This window comes from Scyliorhinus canicula, chromosome 6 (genome assembly GCF_902713615.1).
Source record: "Scyliorhinus canicula chromosome 6, sScyCan1.1, whole genome shotgun sequence".
NCBI lineage: Eukaryota > Metazoa > Chordata > Chondrichthyes > Carcharhiniformes > Scyliorhinidae > Scyliorhinus > Scyliorhinus canicula.
Window position 1 is genome coordinate 207,008,534 of NC_052151.1, and position 23,890 is coordinate 207,032,423.

The following is a 23,890-nucleotide window of genomic DNA, read 5'->3' on the forward strand; positions in this document are numbered from 1 at the left end:
TGGGGACGGGGGACGGAGGCGGGGGCGGGGACGGAGGCGGGGACGGGGACGGAGGGAGAGGGCGGGGACGGAGGGGGGACGGGGACGGAGGCGGGGACGGGGACGGAGGCGGGGACGGGGACGGAGGCGGGGACGGGGACGGAGGCGGGGACGGGGACGGAGGCGGGGACGGGGACGGAGGCGGGGACGGGGACGGAGGCGGGGAGGGAGAGGCAGACGGGGAGGGAGAGGCAGACGGGGAGGGAGAGGCAGACGGGGAGGGAGAGGCAGACGGGGAGGGAGAGGCAGACGGGGAGGGAGAGGCAGACGGGGACGGAGAGGCAGACGGGACGGAGAGGCAGACGGGGACGGAGAGGCAGACGGGGACGGAGAGGCAGACGGGGACGGAGAGGCAGACGGGGACGGAGAGGCAGACGGGGACGGAGAGGCAGACGGGGACGGAGAGGCAGACGGGGGACAGGGAGAGCGCGAGGGACAGAGAGAGCGCGAGGGACAGAGAGAGCGCGAGGGACAGAGAGAGCGCGAGGGACAGAGAGAGCGTGAGGGACAGAGAGAGCGTGAGGGACAGAGAGAGCGCGAGAGACAGAGAGAGCGCGAGGGACAGAGAGAGCGCGAGGGACAGAGAGAGCGCGAGGGACAGAGAGAGCGCGAGGGACAGAGAGCGCGCGAGAGACAGAGAGCGCGCGAGAGACAGAGAGCGCGCGAGAGACAGAGAGAGCGCGAGAGACAGAGAGAGCGCGAGAGACAGAGAGAGCGCGAGAGACAGAGAGAGCGCGAGAGACAGAGAGAGCGCGAGAGACAGAGAGAGCGCGAGATACAGAGAGGAACAGAGACAGAGCCGTTAACAAGACTGGGAGCAGCTTCACAGTGGGAACAGCCTGTCTTGGGACATTCGATCTACAGATGTCAGAGCCGTGTTGCCGGAGTAGACAGCACCTGGGGGAAGGTGAACCACATCTGCCGTGTCCTGGAAGAATTGGCACAACATGATACGAGAGAACACCCACTGGTCGATGCCCTGAAATGACAGTGGATCTGAACCTTTATGCGAGCGGCTTATTTCAGGGCAGCACCAGTCATCTGTGTGGCATCTCCCAGTCAGCAACACATAAATGCATTAGGGAGGTTACAGATGCCGTTATACGAAGGTCCACATGTATTTTAGCTTGGACCGGGACCAGGAGCCAAGACGGCAAGGCCATGGGCTTCGCCCACTTAGCTGGCATGGCGCAGGTGCAGTGTATGATAGACTGGGTAAAGAACCTACCTCTGACCTTCCTCCCTATATCTTCCACCTTAAATTTATGTCCCCTTGTAATGGTTTGTTCCACGAGGGAAAAATGTCTCTGACTGTCTATCTATTCCCCTGATCATCTTATAAACCTCTCTCTAGTCGCCCCTCATCCTTCTCTGTTCTAATGATAAAAGGCCTAGCACACTCAACCTTTCCTCGTAAGACCTACTCTCCATTCCAGGCAACATCCTGGTAAATCTCCTTTGCACCTTTTCCAAAGCTTCCACATCCTTCCTAAAATGAGGTGACCAGAACTGCACACACTACTCCAAATATGGCCTTACCAAGGTTTAGTACAGCTGCATCATCACCTCACGGCTCTCAAATTCAATCCCTCTGCTAATGAACGTTAGCCTTCTTCACAGCTCTGTCCACTTGAGTGGCAACGTTCAAACATCTATGAACATAGACCCCGAGATCTCTCTGCTCTTCCACATTGTCAAGAACCCCACCATTAACCCTGTATTCCGCATTCATATTTTTCCTTCCAAAATGCACAACCTCACACTTTTCAGGGTTAAACTCCATCTACCACTTCTCATCCCAGCTCTGCATCCTATCTATGTCTCTTTGCAGCCGACAACAGCCCTCCTCACTATCCACAACTCCACCAATCTTCGTATCGTCTGCAAATTTACTGACCCACCCTTCAACTCCCTCATCCAAGTCATTAATGAAAATCACAAACAGCAGAGGACCCAGAACTGATCCCTGCGGTATGCCACTGATAACTGGGCTCCAGGCTGAATATTTGCCATCCACCACCACTCTGACTTCTATCGGTTAGCCAGTTCGTTGTCCAACTGGCCAAATTGCCCACTATCCCATGCCTCTTTACTTTCTGCATAAGCCTACCATGGGGAACTATATCAAAAACCTTACTAAAATCCATGTGCACTTACCTTCATTCACATGTTTGGTCACCTCCTCAAAGAATTCAATAAGAGTTTCCTCCGGGTACTCTGGTTTCCTCCCACAGTCCAAACATGGCACATTAGGTGGATTAGTCATGTTAAATTGCCCCTTCACGTCCAAAAGATGTGCAGGCTAACTGGAGTTACAGGGGTAGGGTGGGAGGTGTGCCGAGGTGGGTGCACTTCCAGAGGGTCGGTGCAGACTCGAATGGCCTCCTTCTGCTCTGTGGGGATTCTATGGATTCTGGAGCCCAGATGACTGACCTCCAACAACCACAACTCATCTTCCTTTGTGCCAGGTATGAGGGTTAGCCCCGATTCCATTGACCAAATTTTTCTCACACTCCTTGATGCCACACTATGTCAAACACAGCCTTGATGTCTCATTTCACCTCTGAAATGCAGCTTTTTTGTCCATATTTGAACCAATGTTGTAGTGAGGTCAGGAGCTGAGTGACCCTGTTGTTACCGAAACTAAGCTTCCAAGAGCCAGGTTATTACGAAGCAAATGCTGTCGATAACCCATTTCACTACTTGGCCAGGTTGGGTTTGTCCCGAGTTTTGTGTACAGGACATACCTGGGCAATTTTGCATATCGCCGGATAGATGGTGGTGTTGTAGCTCGACTGGAACACCTTGGCGAGGGGCATGGTAAGTACTGGAGCACAAGCCTTCAGTACTACAGTAGTCCCCCGTTATACCGCGCTCCGCAATACCGCGGTTCGCGATATACCGCGGGGGGGCTTATGGACCCCAACTGTCAGTTGTGTCAATTTCAGCGGCCGGCTCACTTTGATCCGGAGAGAGAAGCTGCTCTCTCACTGAAACAATCAGCCGGCCGCTGAAATTGACACTGCCCGCTGCTCTCTCCCTCCAATCAGTACCCCAGCAGCCACAGCCTGTACCTCAGCAGCCACGGCCTGCACCCCAGCAGCCACGGCCTGCACCCCAGCAGCCACAGTACCCCAGCAGCCACAGCCTGCACCCCAGCAGCCACAGTACCCCAGCAGCCACAGCCTGAACCCCAGCAGCCACAGTATCCCAGCAGCCACAGTACCCCAGCAGCCACAGCCTGAACCCCAGCAGCCACAGTACCCCAGCAGCCACAGTACCCCAGCAGCCACAGTACCCCAGCAGCCACAGCCTGAAGCCCAGCAGCCACGGCCTGTACCCCAGCAGCCACAGCCTGAACCCCAGCTACAGAGGGGAGGGGTGATGTGAGACCATGCTGGTCTTGCAGAGGCCCGTATGACCTCCTCCTGTGTTCTCTGCTCTCTCCCTCAATCAGCCGGCAGTGTCGATTTCAGCGGCCGGCTCACTTTGATCCGGAGAGGGAATCTGCTCTCTCACTGAAACAATCAGCCGGCCGCTGAAATTGACACTGCCGGCTGCTCTCTCCCTCCAATCAGAAACATTAAAACTTAAAAGTTGGATTGGAGGGAGAGAGCAGCGGGCAGTGTCAATTTCAGCGGCCGGCTGATTGTTTCAGTGAGAGAGCAGCTTCCCTCTCCGGATCAAAGTGAGCCGGCCGCTGAAATTGACACTGTTTTAATTAGATCCACGATGGGGGTTTTAAATTTATTTAAAAATCTATGCTAGCGCTTCCCATTGTGAGTCTACGGGGGTCTGACCTCTCCACCCGCCCCCAGTAGACTCTCAATGGGAAGCGCTAGCATAGATTTTTAAATAAATTTAAAACCCCCATCGTGGATATCCGCGGCTCGGTTGCAACGCGGGTGGCTGTCTTGGACCCCAACACCCGCGTTATAAAGGGGGACTACTGTATTGACCTAATATTATCAGGGCCCATAGCCTTTGCTGGTTCCAAACACAATGTTTATTGATATCATGTGGAGTAAATCAAATTGGCTGAAGACTGGCATGTGATGTTGAGGGCCTCTAGAGGATGGCAAGATGAATCCTCCTCTCAGTACTTTTGGTTGATGATTGTTGCAAATGCTTCAGTCCCATCTTTTGCACAGATGTGCTGGGCTCCTCCATCATTGAGGATGGGGATATTTGTGGAGCCTCGTCCGCAAGTGACTTGTGTAATTGTCCAGCAACATTCACAACTAGAAATGCCAGGACTGCACAGCATAGGCCTGATCAGTTGGTTGTGGGATTGCTCAGGTCTGTCTAGTACTTGCTGCTTATACTATTTAGCACGCAAGTAGGCCTGCGTTGTTGTTCCACTAGGTTGACACTCAGTTTTTCTACTTTTGCCTCCACCAGGGGGATTGCATGGCCCTTGAAGGCAGCAGGGTCAAGATGTGGGAGGGAGCAGTGGGAATAAGTGTTTAGCCCAAATGGTCCAATCCTTGTGATGTTGGTTTGACTTTCTAGACCATGTGGGTTTTTCCTGCTCAATGTTTTGATTTGTTTATGGTGGGAATGATTTCTCAGGTGCAGAGAACCTTCAACATCTGCCCTAAGATTTACTGTGCACCCAGAGCATTTGGCACACACAGGATATTTATATCAAGATTCACGGGATAGTGGAATTCTGTTAGGTGTATAAAAACATTTCAGAAATAATAGTTATCCGCAGCTGGATGAAGTGAAAACATGCAATGGCCACACATTTACAGAATACGAGAGAAATTATATGAATCTATGTGTATCCGAATTATGTTCAACCCTATTTGCCCAGCTATTAACTTTCTGATTCTCACAATCTGACAATCTCTTGAATAAAGTCAATACATCCAAATCTCAAGTGAAACTGTTTGAAATATCATTTCATTTCTTACCTTTCAGGTGACTGGATAATTCGGATAAATCGTGTGCGATGTCCATATAACCAAATGGATCAGAACCTGTTTAAATCAATTAGCTTCAATCAATTCAGATCTGTGTAATATTACAGGAATATCTGCAGTGTTTGAATCACAAACTAAATTCACTGTGATTTTACCGTACCAAGTTCCTGTATCACTTTCAGTATTTTATCCAGCTTTGGGACCCCATGACGCATTTTCACAAAGGATTCCCACATTACCCTTCGGGCCAGAGATCCTTTCTCCATCACCAGATTTAGAAGAAGTTTGGAACTGTCTGCCCGGTTTCCCTTCTCCACGAGCTCAGTGATTTTCTGTAAAGAATAATAATGAATATATTGAGCACAATGAAAGATAAACATTAAGAATGAGAAGGAAAAGGATCTGCGCAGTGATGGGATCTCCTTGTTTTGAGCACAAGAAGCAGTTGTCGCTGAACTGGGTTCTTATCCATAATGGACATGGGCTGAAAATCCTCTTCACATCTCTTTGCAGTCATTAACTGTAAATGTGAAATAATTAAACTGGAAATCATAAATATATATAAGTTTTAAGTTTACTAAGTTAAAAAAAACACACCCCACCAAAACAGAACCAATACAAAAAAGACCCAAAACAACTCCCCGTGCCCCCCAAAATTCTACTTACCCCCGCCTCCTCCCACCACCTAGCATCTGACAGTGGCCAACTTTTTGAAATACAGAATGAACGGGTGCCACCTTTTGTAAAACCCCTCTCGAGGTAAACTTAACTTTTTCAAGGCATTGGAACTCCATTAAGTCTCCCAGCCATACTGAGACACAGGGAAGAGAAGCTGACCTCCTCCCAACAGCACCCACCTATGAGCATTCATCAATGCTTGGCCACCTGCCCACACAGCTCCGGCAGGCCTGACAGCCCAGATATGGCCCGAGGGGATTGGGCTCCAAATCCATTTGCATGATTGCCTATATGCTGAAGAATGAGCCCCAAAACCTCCCCAGCTCTGAACAAGACCAGAACATATGAACATTATTGGCCGGGCTCCTCCCACGCTGCTCACACTTGTCCTCCACTCTCTCAAACAACCAGCTCATCCTCAACCTCATTAAATGCGCCCTTTTCACCACCTTTAACTGAGGGTTCAACAACATTCAGGGTTTAACTGAATCAACCCTAATCTCGCAAATGTCTTTGTGGCATTCACCTTGCTCAACACTTCACAGCCTCGTCCAGTGCCATTCAAATTCCTCCTCCCACTTAACCTAACCCCCTCCAGCTGCACACAGCCTCTTTCAGAATTCTTCCATAAATCCCCAAGGTACCCCCTCCTGCATGCCCGCCACCGCCAGCACACTCTTTAACAAGGAAGTTGGCATCACTAGGAATGTCGGAAAGATCTTCCTCGCAAAATCCTGCACATACCGGAAAGCTTCGGACCTTGAGATCTCAAACTTCTCAGTTAACTCCTCGAAACTTGTGAACCGCCCCTCAGAAATAAGTCCCTCATTCCTACGATCCCCTTGGGGGGGGGGGGGGGGGGGATATATATGTCACCTCTCCCTCGTTCCCCTATGCAACTGAAAGTATCCCGAATTAAAATAAAAGAATGAGAATTTTAAATCAAAGGCATCTGAGGACTGGGGACATTATAGATTAATCAGCAGAAAAGATGAATCTGGAAGCCGGCAGGGAGATACAGTAAAGGCAGCAGAATCTGAATAGCCAAAGTTAAGTGGCAAGATGCGAGGACCAGCAGGAGAACATTAGAACAGTTGAGTCTTGGGGGTAACAAAAAGCATGGATTAGGCATCAGCAGGAGATGTGCTGAGGAGGGGGTAGAGTTAATTACATAGGAGTAGGAGATTTTTACCTGGTAATTATGCAAGAAATGGAGTATAGCTTGAAGCTGGACACTGATATCACAGATAGCCTGCCCAAGTCTCAGTCAGTGACCAGGGAGAGGAATAAAATCAAATGGTGAAGAGATGGAGTTTGTGTTGGGGACAGTAGACAGTGCTGTCCATCTTTCAGGTGAGAAGTCTTACAACACCAGGTTAAAGTCCAACAGGTTTGTTTCAAACACTAGCTTTCGGAGCACTGTTCCTTCCTCAGGTGAATGAAGAGGTGTGTTCCAGAAACATATATGTAGACAAAGTTAAATCTTTCCAATGTTTAACAGTTGAAAAGGGGAGTTACATTTTACACCATGCCACTTCCTAAAGACATAGGGGTGACTACAGCGGGAATACAGCGTAAAGGTTTGGTTCCCTCATTGCTCTATAGCTGCGGAAGAGACAAGGTAGAATGATTGACAGGATGGATGGATTGGACTGGGAGCTTAGCATAAACTGGGTGCATTCGCAATGGAAATGAAAAGATTAAGTGACTGCTGTTTCCATTACCTTCAATTTTATTAGGCCCCCTTGATGCCATGTTAGTTTAAATAGTGCGTTGATCTGAAGGACAGACCCTGTCATCTGAAATTCCTTTAGCCATGCCTGAACGAAAGTTGTAATGAGCTCTAGAGCAGAACGATCCAGGCAGAACTCAAACTGAGTATTGGCGAGTCAGTCATTGCCAAGTACGGGCCGGTTCAGCTCACTTGACCAGACAGTTGATTCACGGTGTGGAACAAAGCCAGCAGTGCAGGTTCAATTCCTGTACCGGCTGAGGCCCCGCCTTCTCAACCTTGTCCCTCGCATGAGGCGTGGAGATCCTCTGGTTAAATCACTAACAGTCAGCTCTCCCTCATAAAAGGGGAAAGCAGCCAATGGTCATCTGGGACTATGGTGATTTTACCATCCCAATTCAAAGCACTGTTGAATATATCTATATTGTTTTAATGATTGAAGTCGACTAATGTAATGGTAATTGCTGGATTGGATTAACAGAAAACAGCAGCAGGAGTACATTATTCAGCCATTCAAGCCTGTTCTGCCATTCAACATCCTCATGGCTGATCATCCATCGCAATACCATACTCCCACTCTCTCCTCATACCCCTCGACATCTTTAGAGTGCAGAAATCTATTTCCTTCTTAAACATATTCTTTTGAGCACCACAGCCTGCGGTACATAGAACATAGAACAGTACAGCACAGAACAGGCCCTTCGGCCCTCAATGTTGTGCCGAGCCATGATCACCCTACTCAAACCCACGTATCCACCCTATACCCGTAACCCAACAACCCCCTCCTTAACCTTACTTTTATTAGGACACTACGGGCAATTTAGCATGGCCAATCCACCTAACCCGCACATCTTTGGACTGTGGGAGGAAACCGGAGCACCCGGAGGAAACCCACGCACACAGGGGGAGGACGTGCAGACTCCACACAGACAGTGACCCAGCCGGGAATCGAACCTGGGACCCTGGAGCTGTGAAGCATTTATGCTAACCACCATGCTACCCTGCTGCCCCAAAGTAGTTGCGGGTTCTGTATATTTACCACCTTCTGAGCAAAACATTCTCCTCATCTCATCTTGCAGAACAAATCTGCATTGGGAGGGAGGTATTAGCAGTTTTAGTTGGCTTAAAAGTTGGGCTGCTGTGTGACATAAGTCAGATTTCAGGGGCTCTGATGCTAATCTTCAAATCCTCTCTGACTACAGGTGAGGTGCCAGAGAACAGGTTTCCTCCCACAAGTCCCGAAAGACGTGTTTGTTAGGAAATTTGAACATTCTGAATTCTCCCTCCATGCACACGAGCAGGCGCCAGAATGTGGAGACTAGGGGCTTTTCACAGCAATTTTATTACGGTGTTAATGTAAGCCTACTTGTGACAATAAAGATTATTATAAAGATAGAATCTGGTCTTTTATCATCCATTGTTAATATATCCTGCAAATTCTCCAATGTTAAATACTTCAAAGCCTTTCTTTGCCCCTCCCACTTACCTGATATTCTTGTGCACTTAAAACCGACTTGTCTGTCAACAACATGCTGATTCCATCCACCCCTTCTTCAATTGCCTGTTCTAATCTGTCCCAGTAGAATTTCATCAACTTGAACAATTGGTAATCATCGAACTTTATCAAGAACTCAGTGAATACAGAGTTCAGATCTGTGAACACAAATGGAGAAAACCAAACACATCATTAACTTTCCATCCATGATGGTACACTTCCTCTTACAGGAGGCGACTGAATCCTCCACTGAGCCACATTATCAAACACTTTCTGGGAACCCAAAAACATTGCGATAGCATTGTCGACCTTACCAATATAACCACCATTGCCCCAAATCCCTTAATATAAATGGTTATCGAGGGTATCAATTTCAAATTTATGATCAGTTTGTTTAATCGTTCGCTGGATGAGCAGGTTTTGGCAGGGCCAGAATTTGTTACCTATCCTTAATTGCCATTGAAAAGGTGGTGAGACGCCTTCTTGAAATGCTGCAATGTATCTGGTGCATATATACTCTGTACTTCTGTGAATGTATTTCCAGGGCTTCTATCCAGTAACAGTGAAGGAAAATATGAGGTTGTTTGCTTTGGCAGGAAGAATAAAAGTCAGACAATTACTTAAATGGAGAATGGCTGCAGAATTCCAAGTTGCAGAGGGTGTCCGAGTGCAGGAGTCACAAGAAATTAATCTGCAGGTACAGCAAATAATAAAAAAATTAGTGGAATGCTTTCCTTTTTTTAACGAGGGGAATTGAACATAAAAGTAAGGATGTTATGTTTCAGGCAGTGAAACCACATCTTGAATATTTTTTGAAAATGTGTTCATTTTTCCGGGACGTGGGCTTCACTGGCTTGGCCAGCATTTTTTGCCCATCCCTAATTGCCCTCAAGAAGGTGGCGGTCAGCTGCCTTCTTGAACCACTGCAGTCCATGTAGAGTAGGTCCACCCACAGTACTGTTCGGAACTTGTAGTACTCTGTAGAGTAACTTATGTTGATGGTGTGATTGTGTAACTAACATTGTATGAATGCGAATAAATACTGTTTGATTTAAACAGGTAAACTAGCGGTCATTAGTCCTCTGAATATGGATTAAGACACATTGTGGTAGCAACAATGTAGAGTAGGTGCGCTCACAGTGCTGTTAGGGAGGGAGTTCCAGGATTTTGACCCAGCAACAGTGAAGGAGCGACAATATATTTCCAAGTCAGGATGGTGAGTGACTTGGAGAGGAACCTCAAGCTCGTAGTGTTCCAGGAATCTGCTGCCCCTGTCCTTGGAGATGGTAGTGGTCATGGATTTGGAAGGTGCTGCCTAAGAAGCCTTGGTGAGTTTCTACAGTGCATCTTGTAGATGGCACACTGCAACTGTGCGTCTGTGGTGGAGGAGTGAAATTTTGTGGAAGGGGTGCCAATCAAGCTGGCTGGATGGTGTAGAGCTTCTTGTGCGTTGTTGGAGCTGCACACATGCAGGCTAATGGAGCGTATTCCATCACACTCCTAACCTATGCCTTGCAGATGGTGGACAGGCTTTGGGGAGTCAGGTGAGATACTACCCACAGGATTCCGAGCCCTTGACCTGCTCTGGTAGCCATATTGTGTGTGCAGCTTTGGTCTCCTTATTCAAGGGAAGATGCAAATGCATTGGAGGTGGTTCAGAGGCGACACTTGTAATGTGCAGACTGTCGGAGCAGGAAAGGTTAGATACACAGGTTAGTTTCCCTGTTTAGAAGAGCATTGGTCGACATGGTTGAAATGAAGAAGATCCTGAATGGCATGAACAAGGTGGTCATGGAAAGAATGTTTCCAGAACTAGGGGTACAGTTTTATCAGGGGTTGCCCTTTTCGGACAAGAGGAGAACTTTTTTCCTGAGCGTTGTGCGACTCTGTAACTCTCCGCATCAAAATGACGTGGAAGCAGGGTGATTGAATATTTTTAAGGTGGAGGTACATAGAGTCTGGTTAGATAAAGGAATCAAAGATTAGTGAGGATAGATGGGAACATGAAATTCAACACAAATATATCAGCAATGATCTTACTGAATGGCAGAGCAGGCTCGAGGGCGCGAATGATCTACTTCTCTTACTTCATATGTTCGTATGAATTTTTCGTTTTCACTTTTCCATTTATCTTTCCTGTAAAACCATTATTCTTCCTGGATTCATATCACGGCCGTTCCAGCCCTTCCTCCTAAACCCAAGAATGAGAAGCTCTCCCGCCTTCTCCAACATTGCAGCTGCACATTAACGAGCCTCATATTTCCCTCCTTCATTGGCCCAGAACAAAACAATCCAAATATCACAAACCCGTGGTCTGTTTTTCACTCGTGCTTCCATTTTAACATTCCTACTATCAATATATTTCTGTGTTACTACTTTTGAACATGGATATCCCCCAGTCTCTGCTCCTTCTCCGAGATGGTTCCACCAATTCCAGAATGTTCTTCCCTCTGACACCAGGGAGGTAATCTATCTGTCACTTTCTTAGGGCTGTAAAAGAATGTCTATTCCACTGACCATAGAATCTCACTATCACTCTCCTACTCTTGTGGCCCACCAGCCTCGTAACCCCAACCCACTAGAGGTGGTCTCCGGTGTCACACTGTTGCTCAGGAAGACCCTTCTCCGAGTCACTGTCTCAGTCCACCTTACAGTCCCCAATACCAGGTATCTATTGGACAGTTTCAGAACACAGGGGCTTCCTGCACTTGTGATGACCCCCTAGATAGTCACTCACTTCCCTCTTGCCATTCAGTCCCTGTATTGTTCCCTCTTCCTGTGCGAGATGCAGATTTATTGCACAAGATATGGTCTCTCTAACAGGACAGACGTTATATTTTGAAGTGTTTTCTGAACCTACCTGTGTCCATTCTCATTCGTTTTGATTTTGATTCTGCTCCTTCATTTGAACCTCCAGCCATGATATTGACAGGCATTCCCAGATTCTGATACTCTGTAATAAGTAATATCAATAGGAGGGCGAGATGTAAGTATTAAAATGAGAACGAGAAGTTCAAGTGAAGTGACTTTAGGATATCTCTCAGAATATTACAATCTCATAGATGCCATGGTGATATCAGTGGTATATTTGACAGCTGTTGCACAACCCACGAATCGGCCTCAAAGTTTTCTTGAAAAATACACCCTTGCTCTGTTTATCACTACAAACCTCTGCTCCATTTCCAGTCTACCCATCCCTCCTCAGTGTCACTATCTACGTAATCCATGCCCATTTTTGCACAAGCTCCATGTCCGAATCCTCCAGTGAATTTTCCATCCGGCCACAGTCCCAAACCTGCTCTTAAAATCACAAATAATACCCTATCCAACTGACAATGGTAAATGAAGCATAATTTTTCTTGACCTGCCTGCAGTCTTCAACACGTTTTCCAACATTCTCCAACACACCTCTCTAAATTTTAAAATACTAAATTTTTCAGCAGTCGAACACCAGATAACTTCAAAGAGCTGTTTTTGTTCACCGCGGGGCTGCAACACAGCTGTAACTCAGTTACAGTTGACTATATGTTCTTACAAAACCCATCACGCCTTTCAATCATTAGTGATACAATTAGTTCATTATGCCCCTCCTTTAAGTAATTATTCCCTTCCCATCATTAGTAATGCAGTTAGTTTCATAGCATATTGATTCTTTATCAAAAGTCCTGAGGAGTGAATCTTCCCCCGGCTTTGTTTCGTTCCCACCACAGATTCTCACAGACAGTCAAGGTCGTGATAACGCGTTCTCACAGGAACAATTCATTTCACAAAGCTAGTATACAAACTTGACATTCCATTTCCCATCAAGCTCCGATTTAACTTGACCAAACCCTCATTCCATTTCCCATCATGCTCTGATTCTACCTTGAGCCAAACTCTCACTGTCGTCCAGCTGGGTGGAAATGCGTCAAAGATTCCCAGCTCAATTCTTATCCATTAAATTGTATCCAGAGAATCATGGATATTGTTTTATTGGCCATTTTCTATTTCTCATCAACTCGCTGGCGCTCAGCAATGTTGCACCACATCCCACATGCAAATTAGTGATACCCAGTTCCATCTCATCACTATTTAGAACTTTAGCATCCTAAAACCATAAAGACTCTTTCTCATCACACGTCATTTCATCGACATTGTCACAGTTTAACAGCTCAAACTTATAAAATCAACACCTTTTTTCAAATCTCTCTATGGCCCTCTCTTCCTATCTGGAAGTGACATGTTTGCCCTCGACCTTTCCATATCGGACATGTTGTAAATGTTGAGGATAATTCATCCACAATGGAAGCTGGAATTCCTTCCCCAAACCTCTTCACTTTTCTCTCCTCCTCCCAGATTCTCCTTAAATAGATTTAAACGATCTGACCAAAATTGGTCATCCACCCAGATACTCCTTTCTTCTTTGTGTCTTTACTTTCCCATTGATTTTGTGATTGAATGGTTCAGAAAGTTTTACAATATTAAAGCAGTGATACAAATGCAAGTTATTCAATATTTACCACTTGTGTTAATGTCTCTGTCACTATATGTCCCTGTAGCTGTACACCTAACCAACCTCAGTCCGTGTCCTCGCCTATCGCCACTGTGGAAAAGTAAGTGATTCAGTCACTTCATTTCTCCAAATTATAATTGACGTTTTCCTCCAGCAATAATTAATAACAAGTTTGCTGCTTCACTCACACGGTCATTTGTAAATTAAACACACTCAGCATGTATTTGGAGTGTCTGATTTTGGAAAATGTCCCAAAACTCATTATATATCACCCACATGTGCCTCGTCGATTCAACACAAAACAGTTTCATTACAGCGAGGTTCTGTAATCCAGATCCTGCTGCCCAATCGAATATGTTCAGGTTCATACATTCCATCAACCCTTGCCCCGCACTCTCACTGCCTGCCATACAACCCACCCACCAGGACCCAGCACGGCCCTACAACCCACATCCACCGAATAGCTACACCTTCCCCGGGTTACACAGTCTGATCTCACTGGCTCCATCCTCCCCGGGTTACACACTGTCTGATCTCACTGGCTCCATCCTACCCGGGTTACACACTGTCTGATCTCACTGGCTCCATCCTACACGGGTTACGCACTGTCTGATCTCACTGGCTCCATCCTCCCCGGGTTACACACTGTCTGATCTCACTGGCTCCAGCCTCCCCGGGTTACACACTGTCTGATCTCACTGACTCCATCCTCCCCGGGTTACACACTGTCTGATCTCACTGGCTCCATCCTCCCCGGGTTACACAAGGTCCGATCTCACTGGCTCCATCCTCCTCGGGTTACACACTGTCTGATCTCACTGGCTCCATCCTCCCCGGGTTACACACTGTCTGATCTCACTGGCTCCAGCCTCCCCGGGTTACACACTGTCTGATCTCACTGGCTCCATCCTCCCCGGGTTACACACTGTCTGATCTCACTGGCTCCATCCTCCCCGGGTTACACACTGTCTGATCTCACTGGCTCCATCCTCCCTGGGTTACACACTGTCTGATCTCACTGACTCCATCCTCCCCGGGTTACACACTGTCTGAACTCACTGGCTCCATCCTACCCGGGTTACACACTGTCTGATCTCACTGGCTCCATCCTCCCTGGGTTACACACTGTCTGATCTCACTGACTCCATCCTCCCCGGGTTACACACTGTCTGATCTCACTGGCTCCATCCTCCCCGGGTTACACACTGTCTGATCTCACTGGCTCCATCCTTCCCGGGTTACACACTGTCTGATCTCACTGAATCCATCCTCCCCGGGTTACAAACTGTCTGATCTCACTGGCTCCATCCTCCTTGGGTTACACACTGTCTGATCTCACTGACTCCATCCTCCCCGGGTTACACACTGTCTGATCTCACTGACTCCATCCTCCCCGGGTTACACACTGTCTGATCTCACTGGCTCCAGCCTCCCCGGGTTACACACTGTCTGATCTCACTGGCTCCAGCCTCCCCGGGTTACACACTGTCTGATCTCACTGGCTCCATCCTCCCCGGGGTTACACACTGTCTGATCTCACTGGCTCCATCCTCCCCGGGTTACACACTGTCTGATCTCACTGAGACATCCTCCCCGGGTTACACACTGTCTGATCTCACTGACTCCATCCTCCCCGGGTTACATACTGTCTGATCTCACTGGCTCCATCCTCCCCGGGTTACACACTGTCTGATCTCACTGGCTCCATCCTCCCCGGGTTACACACTGTCTGATCTCACTGAGCTTATTTGTCCTTTAGGTTTTAAAGCTTTTTATTCAAAGAGCTATTTAAATATTGCTAATTAAATGTACAATTCTTGAGGAAATTCAGTAAAAAGTTACACGATTTAGCACAAATTGTTGCACAGGATTGTTTCTGTGCAATTGTGGAAAGCGAATTTCACACAAAAATAAGCATGGCACCGATTTGAATTTTAGTGGGTGGGAGGATGAGCTGTGAGGAGGCTGCAGAGATGTTTCGGGGGATTTGGACAGGCTGAGTGAGTGGGCACATGCATGGCAGGTGCAGTATAATGTGGATAAATGTGAGGCTGTTTCGGTAGCAAAAATAGGAAGGCAGATTATTATTTGAATTCAGAGAGGCGGATACTCAGCGAGACCTTAATGTCCTTGTGCATCAGTCGCTGCAAGTAAGCAGACAGGTACAGCAGGCAGTAAAGAAGGCAAATAGTATGTTGGCCTTCATAGCGAGAAATTTGAGTGATAGCAGGAGGGATGTTTTGCTGCAATTGTATCGGGTATTGGTGAGGCCACACCTGGAGTAGTGTGTGCAGTTTTGTTGCCCTTATCGGAGGAAGGATGTTATTGCCATGGAGGGAGTGCAGCAAAGATTTACCAGGCTGATTCCTGTGATGGAGGACAGCCACATGAAGAGAGACTAAATCGGTTAGGATTATATTCATTGGGGTTTAGAAGACTAAGAGGTGATCTCGTAGAAACACAAAATTCTATCAGGATTATACAGGGTAGATTCAGAAAGGTTTGGATAGGTTAAGTGAATGGGCTCGGGTCTGGCAGATGGAATACAATGTTGACAAATGTGAGGTTATCCATTTTGGTAGGAATAACAGCAAACGGGATTATTATTTAAACGATAAAATATTAAAGCATGCCGCTGTTCAGTGAGACTTGGGTGTGCTAGTGCATGAGTCACAGAAGGTTGGTTTACAAGTGCAACAGGTGATTAAGAAGGCAAATGGAATTTTGTCCTTCATTGCTAGAGGGATGGAGTTTAAGACTAGGGAGGTTATGTTGCAATTGTATAAGGTGTTAGTGCGGCCACACCTGGAGTATTGTGTTCAGTTTTGGTCTCCTTACTTGAGAAAGGACGTACTGGCGCTGGAGGGTGTGCAGAGGAGATTCACTAGGTTAATCCCAGAGCTGAAGGGGTTGGATTATGAGGAGAGGTTGAGTAGACTGGGACTGTACTCGTTGGAATTTAGAAGGATGAGGGGGGATCTTATAGAAACATTTAAAATTATGAAGGGAATAGATAGGATAGATGCGGGCAGGTTGTTTCCACTGGCGGGTGACAGCAGAACTAGGGGGCATAGCCTCAAAATAAGGGGAAGTAGATTTAGGACTGAGTTTAGGAGGAACTTCTTCACCCAAAGGGTTGTGAATCTATGGCATTCCTTGCCCAGTGAATCAGTTGAGGCTCCTTCATTACATGTTTTTAAGGTAAAGATAGATAGTTTTTTGAAGAATAAAGGGATTAAGGGTTATGGTGTTCGGGCCGGAAAGTGGAGCTGAGTCCACAAAAGATCAGCCATGATCTAATTGAATGGCGGAGCAGGCTCGAGGGGCCAGATGGCCTACTCCTGCTCCTAGTTCTTATGAATGTTCCCGATGGTGGGGGGGGAGGAGTCCAGAACTAGGGGTCATAGATTGAGGATAAGGGGTAAACCTTTTCGGACTGCGATGAGAAGTTTAATCACCACGAGAGTGGTGAATCTGTGGAGTTCGCGACCACAACAAGTAGTCGATGCCAAAGCATTGTGTGCTTTCAAGAATTTTATATAGCTCTTAGGGCAAAAGGGATATTGGGGTGGGTGTGTGTGTGTGTGTGGTGGGGGGGGGGGAAAGAGATCAGGGTATTGAACTTGATGATGATCAGCCATGATCATAATAAATGGCAGAGCAGGCCGAATGATCTCCTCCTGCTTCTATTTCCTATGTTTCAATGTATATCATAAAAGTCATACCATGCCCATTCTCTTGAGTTGCTGATCAGCCCACATGTCACCAGAATTTCCATTTTAATCTCTCAATGTTGTGGAACACGCATATACAAACAAAATATATATTAGCCAACAAAACACAAGCTTCACTGTGTTGTTTATTTTAAATAGAAGCCGGGGTGTCACGGTGATGCAGTGGTTAGCACTGCTGCCTCACGGCACAGAGGACCCGGGTTCAATCCCGGCCCCGGGTCACTGTCCGTGTGGAGTTTGCACATTCTCCCCGTGCCTGCATGGATTTCACCCCTACAACCCAAAGATGTGCTGGGTAGGTGGATTGGCCACGCTCTGTAACTAAAAAGAAAAAAAAAATCATTTCTTTTTAATAGAGGCAGTAATGTACTACTGGTTTTGCTTCTTAATTCCCCCGAGTGTTATCCTTATAAAACACATTAATCTTAAAGTTATTCACTCAAATACAATACCTGCAGCCCTCTGGCATCTTATCCAACTTGCAATTCTGTGATCTGGGAGTGAAGATTGTAAATGCTGACAATTAACAGGTTCCCGAATGCAAACTCTCTCCAGTTGTCACTGTGCAGTACGATAGCACAGTTGCTTCACAGCTCCAGGGTACCAGATTTGATTCCTGGCTTTGCCCCTCTCTGAGCGGAGTCTGCACGTTCTCTCCGTGTATGTGTGGGTTTCCTCTAGATGCTCCAGTTTCCTCCCATAGTCCAAAGATGAACTTGTTAGGTGGATTGGCCATGCTAAATTGCCCCTTCGTGTCCAAAAAGGTGAGGTGAGGTTGCTGGATACGGGGATAGGGTGGAGGCATGGGCTTGGGTGGGGTGCTCTTTCCAAGGGCCGGTGCAGACTCAATGGGCTGAATGGCCTCCCTCTGCACTGTAAATTCTATGATTCATGACACAAGCTCCTGTTTCAGACGGGCTCGGGAGGGGCAAGTGACCAATTGATTTTTCCATTCTTAGCACTGGGACACAAATTGTCATCACACCTGACACCAGCCATCTCAACACAGCAAGATCAACAACTGTAAAACAGTTTACTAGTACAGTGACTGATACTTCCATACTTTGAACCATCAGATTTCACACATTTAAATTAATTTTGTAAAATTATTTTACTGATTAGATACATAGCTGTGAATATATAAAGTATTGCTCCGACCCTCATGGAGGGCAATAGACAAATTCCCCAAACTCCCCCAACAAACTGATGGACCTGATTTCACTTAAACCATTTACTGCAACGATCAAATGAAAATTGAAAAATGAATTTAACCGACAAATGATATTTCAATAATACAGTAAATTTCAGTGGAATTTCAGTGGCTGATAGAAAGATAGGTCAAAATGAATTGTGTCTTCAGTATTTAGAATTCTCAATGACCGAGATCCACAGCTCTCATGCCCCAAGAAAAGATTCAGTTCCTTTATTCATACTGGAGATCTGGCCAAAATTCCTTCAGGCAGCAGTCTTATCATACCCAATTTGCACAGGTACCCCAAAAGGCACAGCAAACCTTTCAAGATCCATCACTGCTTGGTTCCCCAAAGCAGCCTTTTTGGTTTTGTGTCCCAGCTGCCTGTGACTTCATCCTTTCTCCCATTCATAGTTTCACAATTTTATTGCTGAACGCTCACCCTGAACAGAAACTGTAGCGATGTAAAATGGTCACCTGCAAAGGACCATGGGAATTGTGGTCAATTTGTGACACAAGACAGGTACAGAGCCTCTGTGTATTGTGCAAAGAAACCAGACTTGACTGAAACTTGCATCCATTAAAAATCAATCACCATTTTCCGCAAGACAATAGCATTCGCATTAAGGACCATCAACGACAGCAGACTAACCGGCGCCACCCCCCCCCTTATTTGGAAAGGCCTACGTGCCTGGGACAATGATAGCTAGGAACCGCCCAGCCATCGAGGTATGCGCCCACTAATTGGCTAAGATCGATGAGGGTGATCGAAACCCTATCGATCCATTGGGTCTGGAGTAAGGGCCGCCCAAAAGGGCGCGAATGAGACGAAGGATAAAAAGCCCTGCGCACTCGCGATCGGTCTCTTTTGGGACGTCTGTGGCCTGTGTGCGACCAACTGTAGCAGAACAACCATGTTCAAGGATCCACGACCATTCCTGAAGGATGAGCCCAGCTGAGACGAACCCAACAACTTCCAACCGACCACGTGGACCCGGATAAAGGCCTAATCACGCACAGTGCTGGTCACTCGAAGTTAAGCAAAGGTCATCTTAGTTGTAGTTTAGTGTGGAGCCACATGTATTATTGCATAGATATACAAGTCTTGTGTTATTAATAAACTCTGTTTTTGAGCTACATACTGGTTGTGTGGTCATGTAGTCAATGTAAGAAACAGCTTGTGGTTCACATAAAAGGTAAAAAGGCAACAAAACCATCACCGAGAACTCTGCCTGATTTCAATACCAGGACTTTGGACTCTTTCTTCGGAACACAACAAGAGTTGTAATTCTGTATGACAAGCTGTAACTCCAAACCCAGTTATCTCCAATTTACCTTTTGTGGTCAGCTAGCTCTCATCTCCACCTAGCTCTCATCTCCATCCCAGCCCAAGTACCGATTCCTTGCCCAAAAGTGAGCTCAGAGAAATCCAATTCCCCACACCCACGTCAAAACAAACTTCTCAGTTTCACTTTGCACGTTCCAAAAACAGTCCACAGGGACGGCACAGTTAGTACAGTGGGTAGCACTGTTGCTTCACAGCGCCAGGGACCTGGGTTCAATTCCCAGCTTGGGTCACTGTCTGTGCAGAATCTGCACGTTCTCCTCATCTCTGCGTGGGCTTCCTCTGGGTGCTCCGGTTTCCCACAAGTCCCGAAAGACGTCCTCGTTAGGTGAATTGGATAGTCTGAACTCTCTCTCCCTCTCTGTACCCAAACAGCTGCCGGAGTGTGGCAACTGGGAGATTTTCACAGTAACTTAATTGCAGTGTTAATGTAAGCCTACTTGTTACAATAAAAGATTATGCATTTTCTTCCTAAGGAATAAATGTTTCATTCCCCATTACTATTACATTTTAATCAATATTCCAACACGAACAATAAAAACACAGCTTCACACTTTCAAGGAATCCTGCAGGTAACGTACCACTTTGGCTGTGTTTCACAGCATGTTGTCTCTGCTCTTTCTGATGGAGTTCCTGAAGCTCAACCTCAATCTTCTCATCTGCCTGAATTTTCAGAAGATCGAGAAAAACTGATTTTAAAAAGTGAAAAATGCAATGGAAACAAAAGGAATTGCAGTGATGCAAGATTTAAAAATATATATTTTTTAACTGATTTTGGATTTATTTATAACACTGCAAAGGGCGTCACACAAACATCAAGAGCAATTTACAAAATGGGAATACAGAAGAAAATTAAACAGACATTCATGCAAAATGACATATATACAGATATTGAGCCCCTAACTTTGAGCCTCCAGTGATGGGCTACCACAACTGTACTGTATTTGTGCCTTGGTATTGTGTTGTTGCGGTCCCCTTTGGCTCCTCTGCCCTGTTTACCCTATAATTTGGTTGGTGCTAGTGTTTTCATTGACCCATGGCTTACAATGACTATGGTGGGTGTCCTCTGGGATAGGACAAGTAAGAGACTCCTGCAACAGTACTCTGTGCCTTCTCTGTGCGGGCACTGCCACTGGAGGAGTTTACACTGCACACTCAGAAGTTGCACTTTCATTCTCAGATACAAAAGCTGCACCCAAGTCTCTACAACAGTTAAAACTGCAAAAGAAACCCAAACACAATTACTTTGACAAAGAATGATCCTGACTCGAAATGCCCAGCATGTTGTTTGTTTCGGATTCTAGCCTCTGCAGTAATTTGCATTTATACATTGCATGGTGGTTGAAAACAACCTCCCCATGAGCAAACCACACCACCATTAGTGCAATTGTCACGAGCCAGAGATCACATAACTTCATCACTCTTCACAGCCACCACTCTGAACTTGCTATCTATCACGGAGCACTGCCTTATTCCTGTGTCAGCTCCAGTTCAGCTTCTCAGGGATTACATACATCTGTTCCCCACCTTGGTCACCTACGTGTTGTTGTGGGTCCTCTTGTTCTGCAAGTATCAGAGGAACAGTAATGATGCTTCCACTGATGCTGAATAGAACCTCTTTTCAACGATTGTCCGTGAAGTGCAATGCCTTGTGTTTTCTGGAAAGATCAGCGAGGCAGAAAGGAACATTTTTCTACAGATTCATATGCCACACACATGCAGCCAATTGAACTAGGGAAGCTGATGCCGAATAATGCTCTGGGGACCCAGGTTCAAATACTGCCATTGCAGATGGTGAAATTTGAATTAAATAAAAATCAGGAATTAAAAGTCTCACGATGACCATGAAGACATTGTCGGTTGTCGGAAAAACCTATCTGGTTCACTAATATCCTTTACGGAAGGAAATCTGCCATCCTTACCCGGTCTGGCCTGCATGTGACTCCAGACCTACAGCAACGTACTTGACTCTTAACTGTCCCTTCAAGGGCACCTGAGGAAGGAGTAGTGCTCCGAAAGCTCGTGTTTGAAACAAACCTGTTGGACTTTAACCTTGATGTGGAGATGCCGGCGTTGGACTGGGGTGAGCACAGTAAGAAGTCTTACACCAGGTTAAAGTCCAACAGGTTTGATTCAAACACGAGCTTTCGGAGCACAGCTCCTTCCTCAGGTTTCCCTGTTGGACTTTAACCTGGTGTTGCAAGACTTCTTACTGGACTTTAACCTGGTGTTGTAAGACTTTTTACTGTGCTCACCCCAGTCCAACGCCAGCATCTCCACATCATGGCCCTCAAGGGCAATTAGAGATGTGCAATAATGGTGGCACAGCCTGCAACGCCCACATCCCATGAACGATAAAAAAAAGTACACTGCGCACACACTAAGCTGAGCCCAGTACAACCGAGGAGGCTCTTCTGTCCCCATCCACCTTTAGGCCACTCTGTTTCTCAAACTCGTTGAGAAACAATGGCCTGGTTAGTATTGCAGGGGAGGCCATTCCCCCCATCCTCTGCTCTGGACCCAGTCCCTCGGTTGCAGCCGACTGTTACTCACCTCTGCAAAGTCCTTGTTCGATGTGTGGGGGAAGGGAGAGTCGGAGCGGAGTGAAGGGGAAACACTGACGCTCGGGCTAGAGGGGGAGGTAGATGGAGGAATTGGGTTAGAGGACGTAGGAGGAAAAGGTGGGGTAAGGCTGGGAGAAGGCGAGGGAGCAGGGGCGGAAGAAACTGGGCGAGAAGGCCTCAGATCCATCGGGTCCGAAGTGGGGGAATCGCCCATCGCCAAACCAGGAAGGAAGCAGCTCTGCTGACGCAAAACCATGCGGAACTGATTTCTTCCGGGTGCGATGCATTGCGCATGCCTAACGGCGCAGTAGCGTGATTACGTAAAAGGAACGGTATTCTGATTAGGTCTACGCATGTGCGGGTGGTTTGTGTTGAGATCTGGTCTGTCTGGATTGCAATGTGGGGAAATAGTAAATGCTGCTTGGGGAAATAGTAAATCATGGTGTGGTGTAAAAATAATCGAGCCAGAATAAATCTTTTCTTTACTCATGGGGCTTTGTAAAGTCCAAGAACTTCAACAGTCAATATATTCAATATACTTCATTAATTGGGCTGCATGGTAGCATCGTGTTAGCACAATTGCGTCACAACTCCAGGATCCCAGGTTCGATTCCTGGCTTGGGTCACTGTCTGTGAGGCGTCTGAACGTTCTCCCTGTGTCTGCGTGGGTTTCCTCCGGGTGCTCCGGTCTCCTTCCATAGTCCAAAGATGTGCAGGATAGGTGGATTGGCCATGCTAAATTGCCCTTCATGTCCAAAATTGCCCTTAGTGTTGGGTGGGGTTACTGGGTTATGGGGGTGCGGGCTTGAGTAGGGTGCTCTTTCCAAGAGCCGGTTCAGACCCAATGGGCCGAATGGCTTCCTTCTGCACTGTTAATTATATGATTCTGTATGAATTTTGATAAACAGAATACTCGAATCCCGACAGTGCAGAGAGGCCATTCAACCCATCGAGTCTGCACCGACCTTCTGAACGAGCAGCCTACCTAGGCCCACTCCCCCGACCTATCCCCGTATACCAGTAACCACACCGAACACTAAAGGGCAATTTATCATGGTCAGTCCACCAAACCTGCACATGTTTGTGACTGTGGGAGGAAACTGGAGCACCGGAGGAAACCCACACAGACACGGGGAGAAGTGCAATCTCCGCAGTCAACCAAGGCCAGAATTGAACCCAGGTCCCTGGCACTGTGAGGCAGCAGTTGCCACCAACCATTGCTACCATGCCACCCATAAAGCATTTGATTTTCTCAAACTTCAAACTGGTTCACAATGTTAGGCATACCCACCACTTCATATCAACTTTTTTTAAAAAAGTATTTTGATTCTAAATTTTCAACATTTTTACAAAATACAACAGTAACAAAACCCAGCCAACACATTAGAATCCCCCACCCACCCATACCTCCCCCCTCCCTCCCACCCCCACTCCTCCCTCAGCAGTCAACGGTAACTAACTCTCCAAAATGCAAAATGAACAAAATGCCAACTATTGTAAAACCTATTACTCGCTCCTTTACAGCTAATTTCACCTTTTCCAGGGCTAAGAACACCAGCGGGTTGCCCAACACGTTGAGGTACAGGATTGAGAAACTGACCTTCACTCCAAGACCCTCCAGCGAGGACTTCCGGGGACGGCGGGCGGGAGGCAGCCGCGCAACGGAGGGCTCCCGCTTGGGAACAGCATTT

General features: G+C 46.9%; 2 protein-coding genes across 3 annotated transcripts in view; one reads left to right on the plus strand and one right to left on the minus strand.

Annotated features, from left to right (window-relative positions):
* LOC119967833 overlaps positions 1-23,890 on the plus strand; it is a 141,470-nt gene that overhangs the window by 46,903 nt on the left and 70,677 nt on the right. The gene's annotated exons all lie outside the window — the stretch shown is intronic.
* LOC119967831 lies at positions 4,933-22,469 on the minus strand. Of its 2 annotated transcripts, XM_038800863.1 has the most exons (6): positions 22,189-22,469; positions 20,217-20,298; positions 11,733-11,825; positions 8,864-9,030; positions 5,128-5,299; positions 4,933-5,024 (listed from the first exon to the last, which is right to left on the minus strand). In XM_038800863.1, exons 1-6 carry the CDS (start codon positions 22,453-22,455, stop codon positions 4,948-4,950), a joined length of 858 nt encoding a protein of 285 aa, XP_038656791.1. In that variant the 5' UTR covers positions 22,456-22,469; the 3' UTR covers positions 4,933-4,947. The 2 variants fall into 2 exon arrangements, with proteins under 2 accessions (XP_038656791.1, XP_038656792.1); XM_038800864.1 differs by lacking the exon at positions 11,733-11,825.